General features: G+C 42.7%; 1 protein-coding gene across 1 annotated transcript in view; it reads right to left on the reverse strand.

The window, feature by feature from the left end:
• Positions 1–21,310, reverse strand: part of ANTXR1 (ANTXR cell adhesion molecule 1) — a 218,345-nt gene that overhangs the window by 135,409 nt on the left and 61,626 nt on the right. Inside the window, exons 9-10 of the mRNA XM_010979894.3 lie at positions 10,837–10,897; positions 363–461 (exon numbers count right to left, since the gene is read on the reverse strand). Coding sequence (XP_010978196.3) covers positions 363–461; positions 10,837–10,897 — 160 coding nt within the window. The remainder of the gene's footprint in view (positions 1–362; positions 462–10,836; positions 10,898–21,310) is intronic.

Here is a 21,310-nt window from a genome sequence, read left to right on the forward strand (position 1 = left end):
CAAACAAATTCCAGACTCTACACCCGCAAACCTAACAAGCTTTTGGTTTATCCAGAATTAATCCATTTAAACCACCTCTTTCTCCCTCTTGTGTTTGACAGTCCCTAATATTTTGTTAAGGAACCTCACGCTGCCTAAGCCATAACCAGCCAGTCTGAAAGGTACACACGTCGCTGAACTGGGAGACAAGTGCCTTCCCTGATGGGAGCAAGGGCACCGCAGGGACCAGTTATGCCTCTGCTGGACCCCTTTCCAGCAGAGAAGACCCTTCTCTGCCCTTTCCTGGGTGTGATAGGAAGACTGGGCTGGGGATCCCCTTCCCGGAGGCAGGCATAAGAACCCCGCAAATGATGAGAACTTACTGAGCGTGAGAGACTCGTTGATCTTGAAGCTGCAGAGGACCCTGTCCACGTTGCGGGCGTGGCGGAAGCCGTTCCCTCTCACCACTACTTGAAATGATTCTGAAATGACAATGACAAGACACCGTGTTTGACTGCAGACCAATCAGCCTTGAGTTTTCCATCTGCCCTGATATAGGGCATTTGTTAACTGCCTCACCAGGCTTAAAAGATTTGAGTTTCAAATAATTCCAAAAAACTGGGAAATAAAGGCATCTGTGTGGAAGCCTTTTACCACTGATTCACCACCCCCTTAATCGGCGTCCATGAAGATGGCACAGCACTTCCTACTTTGAAGTCCCACCTTCCTGCTTTAGCTGGTGATGCTCCTCCCACCTGGAAGGCATGCCTCCCCCGTCTCTGTCCTGCAGACCGTACCCATCTCTCAAGTCCTGCCAGTTTTAAAAACTGTGATCTCTGACACCAGAGGGCCACAGGGAGGGGCTCTCCTCCTCTTGAATCAACTCAACCCCTCTTAGGTCTCTTAACACACTGGATGCCTGGGACAGGATTTCTTTAGAACTCGAGGTGCCTAACGTTTTTGAAAATCACTGCCTTGTGGCATTCACAGTCTGTCCTGAACAGTGTAGCATGTGGTTAGTTACCATCTGGTGTTATTCTTCTGTCTCTTCTTGCACAACTAGAAAAGCATTTCTTTAGGTTAGAAACTGATGAAGCTTCAGCTCTCCTGTGTCTGCAGGGCACACAGGAGGAGCACCTAGTGTTATGTGGCCGTAGCTGTACTCAGTAGGGAAGCAAAGTCTTGCTTATTGGTGGCCAGTTGTCAAGCATTGCCCATTTGAACTGACACTGGCCCCTGGTGCAGTCAGAATTAAATTCTTTCTGAATAGAAAAGAGAATCCATCTTGGGTCGCTAGCCCTGCATGTTAATTTCACATTGACATAATCCATGTCGAATTAACACGTATTAATAAAATCTTTATAAAATAAAAATTATGAGCCTTTATAATAGCCTTATGAAGGGGAAAAAAAAAACCCCAGCTAAGCTAAGTCATTAAATGTTTAGGAATATTTGCTTAAGTTTGATGGTAACTAATGGCCAATATTCCACTTTCTTTGATTTTTGTCATCCTTTTGCGTATAAAAACTGGAGCTTGAGATAATGCTTTGTGGCACATAAAAAAAAAAAAGACTAAAAGTCAGAGGAAAAAAATGCAATATTTGTAAAAGTTGATCTTGAAGTGTACAAGGCTATCAAAATGGAGATCTTCATTGGAGGAAGAATGGAATTAAAGGACTAGCATATGGGACTCCTCCAAACTCTAATAAATGTCATGGATGTATGTCACCACCATTCCCAGGAAATTGAGAGATCATGTTTGCCAAGAGAATAATAACTGACATCAATTTCTCCCTTTTTGTGTGCCCTGTGCTAAACATTGTCTACGTTTGATGGCATTTAAGCCTCACCACCGCCGACAGAGGTACAGATGAGAAAACCAGGTTTGGTGAGGTTAAGTAATTCATTCAAGATCACACGGCTGCTGGTAGCTGACAGAGTCAGAACTGGAATCCAGGTTTGCCAGGTAACAAATGCCATGCCCTGAGAACTCAGCCAGCGTGCTCTTTACCGTGATGCTAAAATGGATCCTTGAGGTCGTGTGACTTTATGATTCACTTAGAGGTTGACATTGTGATTTTTCAAGAAGCCTATTTAATTTTTATTTTAGACAGGTTTGTCTGTTTTGCAGACAAGTGGTGCTGGCCTGGATGGGAGGCAAGAAACTAAAACCGAACTAAAAGAGCCCGGAGGCACTGAATGTGCTGCAAAGAGAACAAGTCGGAACAGAGCGGTGTTTCCAACGGCGAAGGACCTTCCCAGTAAGGAAACTGAGATTCTGACATTTTCAGTGACTCGCCAGAGGTCATGTGATTTGTAACTAGTAAGTAGCAAAATTGAGACCTGTATCCAAGTGTTCACTGCCTTAGTTTTGAACTATATTAAGGTCAGTGGCAAATGCTGTTTCAGGACCATAAGTCTTATGAGTATTAAGGATTTAGACATGCACACTGAAGCATACATACGATTGCTAAGTTTAGAAGGATTTGAGGCAGGAGGGAAGGGGGCAGGGTGTAATCATTAAAAGAATGACGCAGCCATTAGCACCAAGAGGGAGGAAGATTCAACTCCTGCAGACCTTGAGCTCATTATAATACAATAGCATGCTGAGTAGCACTCCCCCAGGCTCCTCGACAGCTTCCAGGCTGACCATAAAAGTTTAAAAAGTGGATGCTAGCTCATTTCCTGGGAATTCCAGCCCTTCCCCCAAAGTAGTTGGAATAATTCTCCCACTTGTTAGCATGTGAAGTTACCGAGCCCATAAAGACTAACAGCCCCGCTCCAAGTGGCCTTTCTCTTGCCCTTTGAGATGACCCACACTCTGTCTATGGAGTGACTATCTACTTTTACTTTAAACTAAACACCCGCCCCCATGCCTCGTGGCCTCTCCGGCCTTCTGAGATGGCCTACGTTCGAGCTACGGAGTGTGCATCTCTCTGAATAAATCTGCTTTTACTCAACTATGGTCTGCTCTTGAATTCTTTCCTGTGTGAAGCCAAGGACCCTCACTTGGCGGGGCGCGCCCCTGGACACGCCCATCCTCTTGCGGTCCATTTCCCTGTATCAGATGGGCTGAGGTTTTCTTTAGAGGTCTGCCTGCCGCGTGACTGATGATGCAGCTGCTCCAACAAGCATTCTATTAAGTGTCGAGCATGGTGGGAGAATCTTATTGTATCTTAAATTAAGCCATTAGAAACCTATTCCTGTCTTTAGTCTAATTGCTAGACACCCAGAAATCTGCCCTTGGATGCTTTTGCCGATTAAAAATGTTCTCTGCCTCATTGCTGTGCCTCCTTCTCTTGTTTCCGCAAAGATCAGTGGAGGGAGGGAAGACTGGAAACGCAGACTGTGTGCCAAGCTCTCTTCTCTAACCTCATGTTCTAGCATTACCCGCCCTGCCGCTGCGTCCTCTGTAGCAGAGGATGCGTGCATGGCTGCTTGGCCTGCCCTCGGGGTGTTAGGAAGAGAGACAGCAGGAATCCATGAGCAGCCCTGGTGGAAACCAAACAACTTAACCCCCTAGGCCTGGGGAGCAGATGGAGGAAACGATGCTGGCTCCGGGAAGCGCACCAGAGCAGAGGCGAGCTTCCACCCTGCCTGGTAGATTTCTGTGTTAGGACACACATTTGGCTTCTAGAAGAGCCCAGATAGCTGACCGCGCAGCCTGACTGGAACATCAACGCGTCACACACTGAAGTTATGTAACAAACCCCTGTCAAATGAATTAGCAAGCGAGAACCAGGACACACCAGAATCAGGACATATTGCTCTAATTCCATTTATCCACAAAGCTACCTTTCACAATATGTACAGCAAGTGTTTTTAGGCCACATGCATGTTCTTTTTAGATGATGAAAACATTCTGGAGTTTGACAGTGGTTATGGCTGTATAACTTTTTGAGTATATTAAACATTACTGAATGGTACTCTTTGAAAGGGTGAATTTTAGGGTATGTGACTATAGCTCAGTTTTAACAAAGAAGATTAAGGTCAGTGAATAGTTTGCTAAACTTATTCCATTATGTTCCCTCCTTTTCTTTTTCGCTTTTCTTTTCTCTCTCTCTCTCTTTTTTGAAATGTGGAGCACTCAGTTTTGAGATGACTTCAGTAAAGATCGCCTATCAATCATTGTGTCTGAAAATGAGACATCTCTATAGTCACCATTTGCTCCGGTTGCCCAAAACTTTTCATGCAAAATTATTGTTAGTATATTTCCATCTCGTGGGTTAGTTTGAATTTGCTCTCCTGTTAGATGCTTATTGTGACACGTAACATCTAAAATAGAACACAGACACTGGTGTGTATTAAGTGCTTTCTGATGCCTAAATTCCTCTAGAAGTTTTCTTACTTATAGCTATTTACTAATACGAGCTTTAGTGAGGTATAACTAACGTACAACAACTTGGATGTAAAGTGTATAATTTGACAGGTTTTGACACATGTATACAGTCATGGGGCAATGCCACAATCAAGATAGCGAACACCTCCGTCACCCTCAGAAGTTCCCGTGTGCTCCTTTGTGATCTCTTCCTCCTGCCTCCTCCCACACCATGCAACCACTCAGCTGCTCTTTGTAGTCACAGATTAGTTTGCATTCTCCAGAATTTTATGTAAATGGAATCACATAGTAAGTATGCTTTTTTTTTTTTTTTTGGTCTAGCTTCTTTTACTCAGCCTCACTACTGAAAGACGCACCCATAATTATTCTGAGGTTTATGTATGGCCTATTCCTTTTTATTGCTGAGTATTATTCCTTGTATGAAAATCACAATTTGTTTATCCATTCACCTCTTGAGGAATATTTGAGTTGTTCAGTTTTTGGCTATTAAAAATAGAGCTGTGATAAACATTTGTGTGCAGGTCTCTGTCAGGACACAGAGTTCCTTTTTTCTTGGGTAAATATAAACACCTAGGTACTAGTAGAATGGCTAGGTCATGTGGTAGGTGTATGTTTACCTTTTTGAGAAACAGTCAGAAATGTTTTCCAAAGTGTTTGTGCCATTTTACATTTCCACCAACAGAGTACCAGGGTCCTTCTTCCCAATAGAAATATCTTTAAATAAAAAGGAAGCCCAATCGGAGCATTAAGCAGTCAATTCAGAAGAGATGCCTATGGGCCAGGCATCTTTGAAAAACAATGAAAAATGAGAGAAATGAAAGCCCTGTTTGATGTTGCTTAAACGTGTCATGTTACCAAATGGTAAACACGCAGCCTAAAACGACCTTCCTTTGCACTCACTCATCCAGTTTTGTGACAAACGATGGGAAACAACAGAGTAGGAATGAGACAGTTGCTTCTGAAATGACAATGTGGGGAACTAGTGACAGATAACCTCCGTCCATTTCTGGAGTACAAAAACTTCAAATGTCGAGCCGTTGGCAGGCTGCACACTTAATTCCAATTAGTTCCTTCCTGGAGCACTTGCTTATGTAGAACACTGGGAGCTATTCAAGTTTGAGGCCGACTGAGTGGGACCAGAGGAAAATTGTACTCAGGCAGAAGGGTGCATTTCCTCGAGAGGAGCAGAACCATGCGGGGCAGATCTAACAATGGGTCAATTCTCCTAATTACACAGCAATAATATTTAATTAGGAACTTTAAAAAAGAGTCTGTATTGGGCAGGGAAGCAGAATTAATTAAATACAGGTAATGTCGAAGGTGCAGGTGACTTCCTACATGTTTTAGAACAGAAACTATGAATACAGTGACATAAGCACCATCTTAAATGGCAACCATATGCTTGGCCTGGGTATTGGGGTGACAATGGGGAGTGGTGGGGAGTATGGTGAACTGGAAAGAGTACACACTTCTTTTAAAGCGAAGTTATTCAGTCTCCAATAATCATTATCTTGCAATAAATGAAGGCCTAAATGTGATTTTTCAACACAAGATGAAACTCTGCATTTTTAGGTAAAATCAGACTTTTAAATGTTAGCAATAAATTTAAGTTGTTTTTTTAAACATTGCAGTGTGAATCAAAAAGAACATATACGCATACCAGATGGGGCTTGTTAGCTGCCAGTTTATAACCTTTGGCAGTGGAGGAGTTTTGGGAAGGCTCTTTCGCCGAAGAGGTTCACCCATGACATTGAACGAAATTCTTTTTGATCAGAGCAGATAAGATACTTTCCCCACCTCCTCTTCCCGTTAAGACATCCCGTTAAAATGCAAAATAGTTCCAAGTATACTGGTTTCTTCAGCCATTAAAGAACAATCAGCCATTAATACCTTGGCTGAAACTGGATTAAGTCCTTAGAAACTTAAAGTTAGAAAGGAGACCCAAAGGAGGACTTTTCTGGAAAGCGTACGGTTACAGATGGCCATTCTGTCATGACTCACATAATTCTAAGGGTGGAAAGTTCAGACCATCCACTCCACTGTTGGAAAGCTTTAGCTGTAAAAGTTGCAGGCGTCAAGCCAAAATGTGCCCCTCTGAATTCCTCCCCAACCTCTTCATGGTGGTCTTCTGAAGCTTTGTATAATAAGTCGAGTAATTCCTTTCTGCAGGGGAATTTTCCAAATATCTGAAGATGCCCTTGTGAGTGTCTCAGTTCTTTGTCTGCATCTCTGTGGGGTACTTCAGTCCTTCCTCATTCCACAAGCATCTCATTAGTGCCCCCACTGCTCTTTGAGTAGATCTCTGCTATAGAGCTTCATGCATGGTTTTACAATTTATCTGAACGTATGACTATCTCCCAGAGCGGACTGTGAGTTTCATGGGAGGTTGGGAGCAAGCATGCATTTTGGTACTCAAATCTTTTCACATTGCTTGGTACACAGAAGACACTAAGAACTGATGGAGAGAAGGAAGGAAGGAAGGGAAGGAAAAGATTCAGTGACTAGAGTCTTGGAAGCTTGACTATCCTATGTTCTCATGTAAATGGACCTTGAGAGCTTGTTTGGAGGTTGTAGCAGGGAAGAACAGATACTTGTACACCCCTGACCAAAGAATGGACCCTATTAAGGAATATCTTCCTCTTCCACTGAGCATGCAGCTTCAGGAGGGATACACATGGGAGGGAGGAAGGGGACACCTGCCTAGCCGGCCAGATCAGCTGAACGATCCCGGGCTATCAGTGGGGTGATAGATGTCGCAGCCAGGCTGCCCCCACATCCTGAATGAATTACTAATATGGTTCCCAATTCCATCACCTCTTCTATTATGCCCTTTGTCAATACCACTTTTAAAATACAGGACTCGGAACCATGGTCTGAACCTGGAATAGTAGAACATGGAATTAGCCCTCTTGACCCAGACACTGGATGGCTATTGATGAACCCTAAGACTGCATCAGCCTCATTTTTGTCAGAGGCATTCTCGGTGGTTCTCAAGACAGCTATGCTTCTCCTTGCTTTAGTCTTTTCCCCTTTGTGAACTCTTACTAAGTCCCGGTTTCTCTAAACCTGTTGCATGTGAAACTGACCATTTGTGAGCTCAGCATTTTGTATTTGTCCCATTAAATTCCACCCTGTTGTTTGCAGTCCAACATAGAAAGATCGGTGTTGGAGCTCGGTTTTGTGGTCCGCCCAGTGCATTATCTCGCTGCCTCTCTCAGAGCTCAGTTTGCTGTCAGAACCATGGCTCTTGCTAAGCTGCTGGTGAGAGCCAGCTGAGATCATTGTCTTGGGGGAATGCAACTGTCAGCCTTGAGTGTCTTGAGTAGACAGGCCTAGGTGGGGATCCACAGCTGGGGCTGCTCTCGGGGCCAAGGAAGGGAGGTAATTCAGAGAGTGAGGGGAGGGGCTGAGAGGAAGGTTTTTGATGAGAGCAAATTCTACCTTCTTCATAGGCCTGTCTAGGGTTTAGTCTCACTATCGGCGATTTCCTTGTTTACTTTCTCCTCCAGGACATATTGAGTTAATCGCTTTGCAGGTCCTCTGAACTCAATCAAGGTTTCCCCAATTTTCTTTCAGTAGAGAAACATACAGGAATGTTTTCCTCATCTAGGTATGATGTTATCAACACCATGATTCTCCCATGGACTTTCAATCCTTATTAAAATGATACTGATAATAATGTCACCTTGTTTTGCATAACAATTTATGCTTTTTAAAGTACATTCACATACACCCCTGGGTCCTCACAGTAGCCTAATGGAAATCACAGCCGGGGTATGCCTGGCAGGACTTCATAGCCATGGACAATTAAATGGTCTCCAATGCTTCCTGACAGCCACACTTACTCCAGAGAATGACCAGCACCAGAGCTTTAAGGAATCTGTGGAGGAACTTTTGGTGTAATGATATATTTTGAAAGCTTCATTTTCTTCTTAGTAACTTTATTCTCTAATCAACATGTTTTAACCCTCATGATTCTAATTCGAGAGAGGTAGGAGCTTGCCTTTTCAAAATCTGGGGCTAGCTTCCATCACTGTGTCTTGTATTAATTTTTTCTTTATAAGAAACAAAAGAAACAGAATTGGATCGTTTATGCTGATGCAGGAGACTATTGTTTGTCTATAAAATATGCAATATTGCATTCAAGCCAGAGACTTAAAAAATATTTAAAGGAAGATTCCTTGGGATGGATCCACCAGAGGTTTGTCCATTTTATTTGTTCTACCAGAGAAACAGCTTTTGGGATAATTTATCCACTAAATTGTTTTAATTTGTTTAAATTTATTAACGCATTTTAATTTTTTTCTTTGTATTTTCCTTAGCTTAAGAAGATTTTACTTAATTTTTTATTTTTCTTTTCCATTTAATAAGAAACATATTAAAAGCTATGCACTTGCTACGATCAGATTTTGTGGAATCTGGTATTTCTGTGTCATATTCATTAAGTTTATATGTGTGATCTTTTTATTGTCTTGAGTACCTCAATGGCGAGTAAAGGAGAGTCTGGTTTACTGATCTTTGATTCAAGAATTATTTAGGAGGATATTTTTCTGTTGTCCAAGTGGTTGAGATTCTGTGGGGTTTTTTTTGGCCTTGTTCTATCTTTGGCTAGTTCTAATTTTGTTTCATTTTAATTAGACAGTTCAAAAGTCTGATAACCTCTTGAGATCAGGTGAAAGTAGTTAATAAGGGTTAAGTAAGCAAAAATTGGGACATTGTTGAGGGACTATATGAAGCAAGACATTCAGTCAATATTTATTGACAGCTTATTAAGTACCACGTCCTCTGTTAGGCAGTGGGAAGTGGAGAGACATAAGGTTCCTTCTCTGTCCCAGGAGCCCTACAGGAGGGGAATTGATTACGATAGTGAATTCACAGAAGTTGTATTCATTGTCTTTAGACGTTGTGATTCACTACAAGGTTGCACCACACTCAGTAGGATTGCAAATCTGGGTTTTTTTTTTTTTTCATGAATGAGATAATTGCACAAATAAGGAACTCCCCTATTTTCTAATTGCTTTAAAATAAAGGGATTATAAAAATTGTGGAGGCAGATTTACCTTGACGCTACTGAACCCTAGTTAAGGCTCCTCACGGCACAGACCCCTTACAAGGCCTTGGCCCTGGGTTCATGTGGTCATATGACTTTGTCAATTTGCAAAGGTAAGATTTTTCATTTCTTTTTCTTAAGAAGGTTCTCCTGGACCTGTCGTTGTGGCAATGACATTTGTCCCCACCATGTGGCAATGACACTTGTCCCCACCATGTGTGTTACCAGGTAGCAGTGTTAAAGGTCAGTAGATGGTCTTTGTTGATTGCTTTTCTTTGGGAAATTTACACTTATCTCTGAATAGTCAGTCACCGAGTATTGTTAATAACTTTACACGTTTACAAGTACACTTAGTGTTTTGTTGTTGGTATGGGCTATTCAGTGCATCTAACTCCTTGAAAGTTTTTCAGCTATTCTAAAATAATAGCTAAGAAACTAAAATGAAATCCTTAAGAAATTATCTCATTTATACCAATAAAATGTGCAATATCGAGAACAAAACTGTAGCGCGTTTGAAAAAGCCCTGAAAGTTCTTCCTCACTTCTTACAGGGTTGCATGATATATTTTCTATGACACATTGATAATTGGCACTTGGTATTTTAGTTGAATGGAAAGGCAACATTAACAGTGAACTCTCAATAGCGAAAGACTCCAGGTCCTGGAGCACACAAACTCATGGAGAGAGAGTTTATCCTTTTTGTATCTCCAGCACCAACCACAGTGCCTGGCATTCAGAAGGTGCCTAAAATACTTTTTAAATAAAGAAAAGAAGAGTACTGGGAAATCCGTCAAGAATTGTACAGAAAGCTAGCACGGTGGAAGTTACAGGCAGTTCATTACAATACAAAACAACAGCAAGACCCCAGTTGTGATCAGTTACAGAAAATATTGTGGCTCAGAGAAGGCTGACTCTGAATAAGAGGAGGCTTCCTGTATTAAATACAATATTATAATGGCCCTTTACTGGGACAATTGAAATTGCCTATCAACATTTTGTGATGACTACTAGATCAAGCAATTAATTAAGGTCACTATAATAATTATGGAGAGAGGGCCAGCACCAATTAAATAGTTAACTATGTCAACATTTCAGAGATGGCCTATGATCACTGTGATGGCTCTGTAGGACTGTCATGAGGGTGAAGAGTTAGACTCCACTTGTATCCAGAGAGGGGTACGAGTGGTGATGTACGGGAACCCAGTATTTCTGTAAGGCTCCCATAGTTCCCATGGAAGGAGAGAATGTGGATAGACTTTTCCAAACTTTCAAACAACTGACATGTTGCTTCTTTATTCTCTTTTTTTTCCTCTGGAAGCAAATTTATTGAGCATTTAATTTCTACTCCTTTTTCTCCCCTCCCCTTTCCTGCCCTGCCTCCCTTCTTCTCTCCCGATGAAGTAAACATCTGACTTGAACTCAAAATCTCAGCATTTGTGTGATAGCAATTGGCACTAATTTCAATTTACCTCCTGCACATATGGTGGATGGTTCAGCTGCCAGGATTTCAATGCAGGACTTCTTCAAAATCTGGAAGGAGAAGAAAGCAAAAAGTCAAAACACAGCTTATTTTCTTAAAACAGAAGAGTGGCATTTGTTTTTAGCTCCCAAGACAGGCAAGTTCAAGGACATTACGTGGCTGTGGTTGGGTGAGTCGAGGGTGACATCTTTACTGGTATCATTGATGTCAAACATTTAATGATCCAGCACTGTGCTAGATGCTTCTGAGTGTCCCCACAACCAAAGGAATTATTCATTCATTTGGCTTTTTTTTTTTTCGGCAGATATTTACTGAGTCAATATGCCAGCCCTCATTACGGAGAGGTTTACTATCTGGTTGGGGAAATGGCACCCCACACTTGAAAAGTTAAGTAACAATCACTATGTGGTAGGTGCCAGGGTTGAAGGGCAAACAGTAGGAGCTACAGAGTTCATGGGGGAGGTCACTGAGGGCTAGTAGATTGGGAAGGGCTTCCTGGAGGAGGTGGATACTGAGGGTAGGACTCGGTCAAGCGGGGAGGAGTAAGTTAGGGGAAGGTTAGGGTCCAGGAAGGGAGTGGCATTTGTAAAGGTGAGAAACTAGAAATACACAGACCACTTTAGCTGGAACAACAGGAGCTTGAAAAGTAGACAAAAAAGTGATGACAGATAAAGCTGGAGAGGTGGGATGGAGATGGCCAACGCTCCGGAGGAGACGCACGTTCAGATTACCCCGAGCTCCCTCTTTGTTAGAGAAGTGAAAACAGGTCGTGGGAGAGGAAGGGCTTTGCAGGCTGTTTGCTGTGCCTCACCCTTCAGGAGGACCCCCTAAGCCTTATTTAAATGGAAATGTAGTCTTCCCCCCCAAATGAGTCTTGCAGGGTTGAGTGGAGAGTCTAGTGGACCCCATAACTGCACAGAGAATTAATAATGAAGGCTTCTTCTGGGAAAAGCGGAGTAGCTGACTGATGGAGTTTCAGCTTTTCTCCACCCTTGATGAATACCGCCTCTGACTGCATCATGATTCTAAAATTTCGACGAAGCATTTTAAACCAGTATAGGACACTGAGTTAATTTACCAAGCCAAATGCAGTATCTTTATTTGGGCCTGACTTAATTTGGAAGTTGAGAAGGTTCAAAGGGCTGAAGGGAGCCATTTCTCTATTTATGAAAGGGACATTTGTTAACGGAATTAATAGTGAAGTAAAATGTAAAGTCCATAAAAGAAAAAGGCATCTTTGAGCATGGGGAAGCACCCATTTGTCTGCATGGATGTATTTATTGGTATTTGCCTCTTTGTTCCAGCTTAAGTGATACACACACTACAAGATGCAATCAACTAAAAGAGACAATCAGTTACAAAAAGGGGAGGAACTGGATCAAAGGGAAAACAAGGGGAAGATGAAGTAAAGAGGGAAACTAGCATAGAAAAAAATACACCAAGGAGCTTATTCCCCTTTTAGGCGAGGCCCCTGTATTTAGTTCTGAGCTTTCTGGTAGCAAATGAAGAGGACAGACAATATTTATGAGATTCTTAATCTGAAGAATGAAAACAAACCAGTTTCTCAGAAGAGATAATATTTACCCATTCCAGAGAGAAATCTGGGCGTCCTCGTGGAGAAGCATTGTGAAAGGAAATGAACAATGTGCTTCAGAAAATTGTTCTCTGATGTACAGATGACCGAATATTCAAATGTATTCCTTGAAGCAGGCTCCCCCCCAACCACGTGTTTTAGGTAACTCTGTACACCTAAGAGTCATAAGAAGCAGCACGGTCCCCTCTCAGTATGGCGGAAGGATTGGTTCCAGGACCCCTGTGGGTACCAAAATCCAAGGATGCTCAAATCCCTTGTGCAAAATGACACAGTATTTGCATATAATCTCTGCACATTCTTCTGTATACTTTAAATCATCCCTTGATTATTTATAATACATAATACTGTGTAAATGCTAAGTAAATAGTTGCTAGCACACGGTAAATTCAAGTTTTCATTTTTGGAACTTTCTGGAATTTTTTTCCAAATTTTTTTGATCCCCAGTTGGTTGAATCTGCAGATGTGGAACCCCCAGATCCAGAGGGGCAACTTTCTTTCTTTTCCTTGACAATTCTAAAATTCAGATTTCCAGCTTCTTTTTCTGCCGTTCTTTCTGACTCTTGTACAATTGAAAGGCATTTTTGTACTTTGATTCCTTGATCTGTGTTCAGCTTCCACCTGACTGCACAGTCGGAAGCCATTTGCTCCTTTTCTTCAGTTTTGCCCTTACTTCCTCTCCCTCTGGCTTATCCAGCGCCTCCACCCGCCTCAAACGCAGGTGCAGCCTCAGATTCCGGCTAGTCCCAAGCCTGTTTTGTCTACAGCAGGGTAAGCAGGCACCAAACTCCCCACATCCGTGTCCATCTCTGTTAGAGGCAGTGGTCCTCACCCACCTGGCTCTGGGGACCTGACGTCGCCTCTGAGCCCTTCACTGACATTCCGACTTGGGATCAGGGACCTCAGGGATACATCCTAGGCATCCATGTTTCCCTTTCAGCTCTACTATCCTCCCCTTTCCAATGGTCAATCTGGTCTTTTAGATGCAGCAGCATCCTAGGACTGGGGTTTGGCAGGATCCTCATTCAGATCCTTGCCAGTGACTCATATCCCAGATAACAACTGTCCCCCCTGAACTGTGATGACAGTCCACCCCCTCCCCACCCCACCAATTTGCTGCCTGAAGGGCCACCTCAGCTAGTCGGCAGCCACCCCCTTCAACATGTCTTCATGCACAAGTCTCCAAACAGGTGACACTGGAAGGGACAGAATTAACCCATATGGAGAAATTTATTAAACAGTGGCATTAGAAGAGCACAAAGCTATTTTTTATGTTATAAATAAAATTCCTCTGTCTCCTTTTACAAGTCATTTTATCATCCACAACTAACGGTTTCAACAGTCCAAGCATAAAAATTGAGCTACTGGATCTATCCTGTCCCCATCCCCCAAACTCCATCAAAGCACAAGTGAAATTTTCCCCCACGTATGCTCCTGACTTTGAACTGATGTTTTTGAACCAACTCTAATACCTAACCAGGGGTCAGTAAAGGAAACACATCTTTGCCCACAAAGACACACTAGCAAGTTTTGTCATAATAAACTCATGCTGTATTATTCTCTCAAAGTGTCTGCAATTAGTTGATAAATCTAAGGAGCGTATAAAGGGCCGAAAAATATCAGCCAAGTGCTGTGATTCAATCCAGTAAAAACACCGCTTTCCCAATCCTAACTTAAAACATCTGGAAGGGATGCACTACAGCCAAAAGAGTAAAATTTATCGGTGAGGGGGGATGGGTGAGCTTTGTCTGGGACGGTGGATTCTTTTAGTTAGAAATGTCTGGTTTCAAAAGGTAGGAAGTCACAATGGCACTGGGTGGATTTGGGGGGTTCCCTTGGTGATTAGCAGCCCAGACTTAACAGTAATCAGTCTGTCTGAACTTCAGCAGACAGCAGATCAGCTTAGGGACTGGAGACTGGATGGGGGTGGGGAGGCAGCAAGTCCCTCTCCGACCTGGGCAGTGGTAACGATGCAGGAGGTGTAGACACAACATTGGGAAATGGTTGAAGGGAAATCACTAGATAGAATGGAAAGAACTCACACAGGGTCGGGGTGATGTCAGAGGTGAGAGTGCGACTGAGGTCTAACGGAGACTGGGTTAAGACGACCACGTGCTTTAAGCATAATCCATTGCGAGAAGCTGGGTCCTGCTCTTGGCCTGGTCCTGTACTTCGCTGACCTATGGTCCCTGGCAAATCCTTTAACTTGTCTGAACCCCAATTTGGGGAAACAGTTTAACATAATCACTAGTAGTTTAGAATCTGGAACCAAATTGCTTGGGTCAACTTGCTCATGAGCAATGTGACCTTGCGCAAGTTCCCCAACCTCTCTGAGTCTCTGTTTCCCCATCTGTAATAGTGAGGTAAGAACAATACCCACTGCATAAGGTTACTGAGTTGGGAAGATTAAGTGAGATAATACAGGCAAAGTCCATAGCACAGTGCCTGAAATTCCTCACCTAAATGGTAGCTCTTATTCTTAAGAACTTGGGCTCTGGAGACAGAAAAAATAGATTTGGGCTCTAAATAGATTTATGTGCATCTCCAAGCCCTACCACTTTCTGGCCATGAGGATTTGGACAAGTTATGAAACTTCTGAATCTCAGCTTCCTTTTCTGGAAAATGAGAATAAGAAAAACACTGACCTCAAAGTGTTGTCTGATGGTAAGATGAATAATAAATATGAATGCAGAGATATTTAGTTTGTCAAACCAACTGGACATAGGAGGTAAAATTCATATTGGATTAGAGAGCGAGGAAGAGAGAGGGATCAAGGAAGACTGACCAGGTGTTTTGTTTTATAGACAGAACCAGACAGATGTGATTGGCCAATAGACAGTTAACAATCCAGGGGCCACCAGCCAACAAGTGCCCTCCATGAAAATACGGTACCAAGAAATGTACTCAGAACAACCCTCGCAGTAAAGCACTTAGCAGAGTGACTGACACGTATTTGGTTCTCAGACAATGGTGGCTGTTACTGTTACTTTTATTATCACTGCTACGACTGCTGCAGTGCTTGGGCAAAGCTCATGCATGCTGTTCGTATACGATGCTGCTCCCATCACCCACCGCTGGTCTCTTGCTTAATCCCATTTGTTAAAAACTGAAAGACGGCAAATAATATGTTGCTGCTACTTTTTGGATAGATTTCAAAAAGAAGATAAATGTTTGAAATCCATAAAGAACTATAGAAATGCATGTTGTTACTGGTGGCGATCCTCTCGCACAGCTCATTACGTGGGCAGGGGGAGTAAGAGGGGCAGCAGACGTAGAGCTAAGCCAAGTAATAAGAGCTATTTAATATGTTTCAAGTGAAATCCATTGTGGGTCAGTCCAGGTTGTATATATGAGTTTTCCTTTCTTTTCTTTTCTTTTCTTTTTTTGTTGGATTCTAAAAATCTAAAGGACTTTTTCATAGTTTCTAAAACTATGAAAAAGTTTATGCTGAGTTTATGCTGAGATTTCTCAAGAATTCTTAAAGAATTGTGAATATTAGCATAGTTATTCAGAATTCCTCCCTTGCCATAGGCATACCTAATTTTTTTTTAATTTATTTTTTGGCGCGGTGGGGGGGCAGGTAATTAGGGTTTTATTTATGATGGAGGTGCTGGGGATTGAACCCAGGACCTTGTGAATGCTAGGCATGCACTCTACCACTGAGCTATACCCTCCCACCTGGAATTCTTTTTTCTAATTGCTCTGCCTCCTTCCTCAGTAAACAACCAATGTTTATTTACTTGGCCACTTCCTGTTGCAGGATTTTGTGTGTGTGTGTTAATAAAAGACTAGTCTCCTTTATCCACTGATGGTATAGGCGACCCTTTGCTTTCACATATCCAGAGAGCATGTTCCTTGGTGTCTCATTTGTTGTGATGGACACAATCTGCTTTTAAGATGTTTGGGGCTTGAAGTAGGCTGGCCCACGGGTGGTTAAGTATCTATTAAACTTAGACTATAAACTCTACAAAGGCAAGGGCTAGATTTGTTTTTGCCTACCACTATATCCACAATGCCTAACCTTGCACATAGTAGGCACTAAATAAATATTTATTGAATAAATAAATGGCACACTTTCTGGATGGCTTATTAACTGGCATTATAGCGTATTATGAATTGGTCTTTCTTTTTCCTTATAAATGCAATTTTTGTTACATGACTCTTTAAGGTCTTTTACATTAAATTCAATTTTCAATCTTTTAAATTAATCCTTTACGATCTTTTGAATACAAGGCTGTGTTCAGCATCGTGTAACACCCTCCTCTTCTTACTAAGCACGACTATCTTTGGGAACTGCCTTCCCAGGAGGCCTATTTCAACACCTCTGTCTCTTTTTTTTTTTTAAATTTTTATTGAAGTGTAGTTGATTTACAATATTAGTTTCAAGTGTACAGCAAAGTGATTCAGTTATACATATGCATACATATATTTTTTTTTTCAGGTTCTTTTCCATTATATGTTATTATAAGAACTAGAACAGAGTTCCCTGTGCTATACAAGAGGTCCTTGTTTATCTGTTTTATACATAGTAATAACATGTCCATCTTTTTAAATGGCTTATCTTTTTAAACAAAAACATAGGTGTATCATGTCCCCACATCTATGATCCAGACGGGCCTGCTTTATAAAAGGCCTTGACCCCTTACCTGGGAAAGATGTAAAAGTCTGTGTTTGGGGGTGGGGCTCAGGTGCCCACAGAAGGGCCATTATATTATAGCTGATGGCAGAACACACATTGGGTAAACCTGAAGACCACTGCTTTTAGAAACGGCCAGGCACTTTGGGATATACAACCAGCTCATCTGTGCCTTCAGGACTGCCTGTGAATTTTGAAACTATTCGATCTCTAAGAAAATTTTGAAAAAAGAAAAGCTAGTCACCTTTCCTAACTAAATTGCAGTCCACACTTAAAACCAGGAGACGGTACCTACTGTTAACTACGGACGCCATCCTGGGTCCACGTGTATTCTACAGAATCTGAATTTGAAATAAAAATTCACTATTACAGATCTCTCCGGGATTCACATATGATTTTATGTATACTCATATATTATACCAAAGAAATACTCTACCAGGCAAGAAGCACATTTTTAAGGGGTTTAGTGAACTTTAGACAATAAAGCTTACCCTCAAAACATGCAAGTTTTTGTCTGGGTTGGGGGCACGCAGATCACTTAAACAAAGGCTTTTCTTGTCTCGGTTAGTGTCACACTCAGTGAGAGTCTGGTGTGAAGGAGAACAGGGCAAACAAGGCTCCGAAGCAGAGGAAATTCCTTTTTTTCTATGACACCGCTTTCCTCCCCTGTTTTCTGAAGGAAAGCTCAGATAACTGTGAACTCCAAGACGTGGTTTATTTAGTAAGATGAACTTGCTGATCTCCTGAATATTGGCGAAGTCAGCAGCCCTCCTTGGGAGCTGAACCCTGCAGTGTTTCATCGGATTTTGTTCTAACTTCTGCGATTGCTTTTACAATGAACCTTAACAGATTCCTGGATACAGAAGGAGGAGCTGGAGGGGTGTGGGAGGTAATGGGAGGATTAACTGAACATGCCCCCCTGCAATCTTCATAGCCTCTTCGAGCAATGGGAATTTTTATTACATTTGGAGTCTTTAATAAGCCAAACAGAAATAATAGCTTGGTTGAACTGCCTAGCCTGGGTGTCTGCAAAGTCTGAGTCTAATTAATGACTGCTGAGGCAAATGATTTTTTTAAAAAGCTTTTCTGCTTGCTACAGACACTACAATTGATTCTATTTCTGTTTCCAGGCCTGCTGATGTGAATGGTGCTCAGAATGCCATCTTTTATAGATTCAGTCCTAGAAAAGAGGGTGGGGGAAAAACTAAGGGGATTTTACAAGAAACAGAGCCACAAAACTGCCCACTTGTCATGCAATGTAGGTCACAAGGCTCTGCATTCCCGGGCGCTGTTTTACATCGAATGCATCTGCACAGCATGGCACGGGACACCATGGGAAACGCGACAAAGGGGGCGGTCTCTGTGACTGCACAATTCAGCATAGAGCCTTTTGAAAAAGACCCCCAGGTCAACAAGTCATTCCAACAATTAGTGCCACTGGAGTTCCCGGCAGGGAGAGTTGAAGGTGCAGGAGAGAACAGGGCAGGCTCCACAGAGAAGAGAGGACTGGAGCAGAGCCTTGAGGTTGAGAGAGAACCTGAGACAGAATTCAGATGGGACAAAGGAGGAGAGGGCGGTTTCTTCGGATCAGAGACAACCTGATTTAAGAGAAGGGCTACTGTTGAAATACTCTCCCCCCCACCCCTCCACCCCCTCTAGCCCTGGAAAGAGAGTTAGTTCAGTAAAGTCAGGTACTTCCCAGGACTATGGGAAGGTGGTGCAGGCTTTGATTGGATGAAAACCTCGTGGGGTTTTGGAAGAGCAGGTGGGAGGGAAACCAGGAAGACGGGCTCTGGTCAAAGCTTCACTAAGGCCTGGGCCAGATCAGGGGCTCAATTTCTTTCACCTTCGCATGCATGGGAGGGAGAAATCAGCACAGGATTTGGTTTTCATAAATAAAATAAATATGTATACATCATAGAAAAGATTAATTCCTCAATTTCAGGGATCTTACAGCTTCCTTGATAACAAGGATGTTCGTGCCAAAACTTGTAAGAAATCCTTGCAAATATAGTTGTGTTTGCTCAAAACTTGTTTATTGTGAATCAAACATGCAGAAAGTCCTAGGCACTGACTCACCCTCGCATTTTAATAGGAAGCCCAACGCAGGCTTAAATATTTATCCCAGGGAAATTGTCCTAGATGGGGATGGCTTGGTGCCGGTGACAGGGTTCTCCTTCTCAGAGGCAGGGTGCTTGGTTCCAAGCACCGCCCTCGATGGCACATGAAGTGAGGATGGGGGGGGGGGCGCAGGGGGCATCACGGTAACCAGGCCAAGTGCTGGGATTCAAAGCTGCAGACCCATTTCAGTGTTAATCTGAACACAGCTTTCATGCAGGTTCCCATTTCACCGTCTGCAGCACTTTTGAAAAAGCAAACAAAGACCCAGGAGCCTCTCTGGCCCTCGGCTTCATATTTTCACTTGAGGGCTGGCACGACACTCACCAGTTGTGGTCAGTGGAAATTCCCCGAGGAAGCCACATTAAGAAAAGGCAAAGCAATAGTTTCTTCCTTTACAGTTTTACTGGCTTAAAGGGCTACAATCTTCCAACCACCCAAATTTTGCCTTAGAATTTTATCAACTGTATTCTGCAAAAACAAGTAGGAATTCTGTCCTGAGCAAGTGTGGAAGGGAAGATGTTCCTTTCAGCCTGGGTCACGAGGCCAGCTCCTCCTCATGGCGGAATTTCACCCACTGAGCAGAAACTGAGATTTTCAGAGGCGCTCTCTATCTAACAGGCAACAGCAAAGAGCTCTCCTGCCCACCCATGGTGCACACAGATCAGAGCACCCACCTGGGTTCGGGTCCTGCCTTTGTTATAACTGTGTGACTATATCAAGTTATTTCACAATTTTTGGTGCTCAGAGTCCCCTTCTCTGAAATACAGAGGGCTGCTTTCTGGCCTACCCATATTATTCAGTAGAGCACTGTAGTCATCTCATCAGGGGTGTTAGAGACAGAACGGAGTCAATACTGGATCACCACCCACTGCTGAGTGGCCTTGGACAAGGTAACTAATTTCTCTGACTTTGTAGTATCTGCGTCTCTGGAAGGAATACCGACATCTACCTTAAATGGTAGTCGTGAGAATTTGATGAGATGCCTACTTGAAATAATTTCCAGTGTCTAGCACCCAAGAACTCACTAAATGAAGACTTTTCTTACTTGTACCTTCCTAAGGAAATAGAAGTGGGAGAAATCCTGGGCTCATGGAACTTGATCCCAAGCCTGCTCTCCCTCTTAGAGCTGTGTGCTCTTGGGCAGTTATCTGAGCCTCAATTTGTTCATCTGTAAAATGAGGATATATCCTTCACAGGGTTGTTAGGACTTCTACATGGGATAATATTAATGGAGATAAAGGAACAATGCTTGGCCCCCGAATAAGTTGCCTACAGCTTTTGGTTTCATTCTTCCTTCTCCCTGTGTCCAACTGGTGGGAAATTAAAACAGAAAACACATGAGGACACTTTGAAAAATAACACGTTATGAAATCTGACACTTAAGTACTTCTTCCTTAAAGTAGAGAGGACTGAGGAGCAGTGAAAAGACCAAAACACAGGAGTCAGATTAAGGAAGCAGAGAATCCAGGGACTTGGTGAACCCATGCCTTGGATAATCAGCTCCTGCTAATCCAGTGGTGATTTTCCATTTCCTCACATTCATGGCCTAGAATTGTGGAAAGAGCAGGCTCTCTGGAACTGGACATGGGTTCAAATTCCCTGCTCCATCATTATGAGTGGGCAGACTTGGGGCAGTTTATCTAACTTCCTGCACCTCAGTTTCTTCACTTGTAAAATGGGGATAAGCCAGATTAGATGTGGAAGCGCTTAGCAGAGGATCTGGTAGAGAGACATGCTCAGTAAATCATAGTAATTCTTCTTCATCTTCACAGGCCTCTTTATTAATGGTCCTGAGTGTTCATTTATTCGTCATCCAAAGGGGATATGGATAAAGCACCATGTTCTCTGGATTCCGAGAGTCTTGATTTCAGGCATGATTGTTCCAGTCCTGGGCTCTGTATCTGGCTATGGTTTCCCATTTCCCTGACAGTAAAATACCATGGCTTTCAAGGCTCCGTGTGATTTAGCTATCGCTTGCTTCTTCACTTCATTGTCTGCAATTCTCCACCTTAAGCACTTAAGCACTGCTCTTCTTTCATTCTGTTGTACAGCGTCGTAGGATTCTGCTCCACCAAGAATGTTCTAGCCATGCTCTTTCGATGAACAGCTCCATCT

The sequence above is a fragment of the Camelus dromedarius genome, chromosome 15, assembly GCF_036321535.1.
Source record: "Camelus dromedarius isolate mCamDro1 chromosome 15, mCamDro1.pat, whole genome shotgun sequence".
Taxonomy (NCBI): Eukaryota; Metazoa; Chordata; class Mammalia; order Artiodactyla; family Camelidae; genus Camelus; species Camelus dromedarius.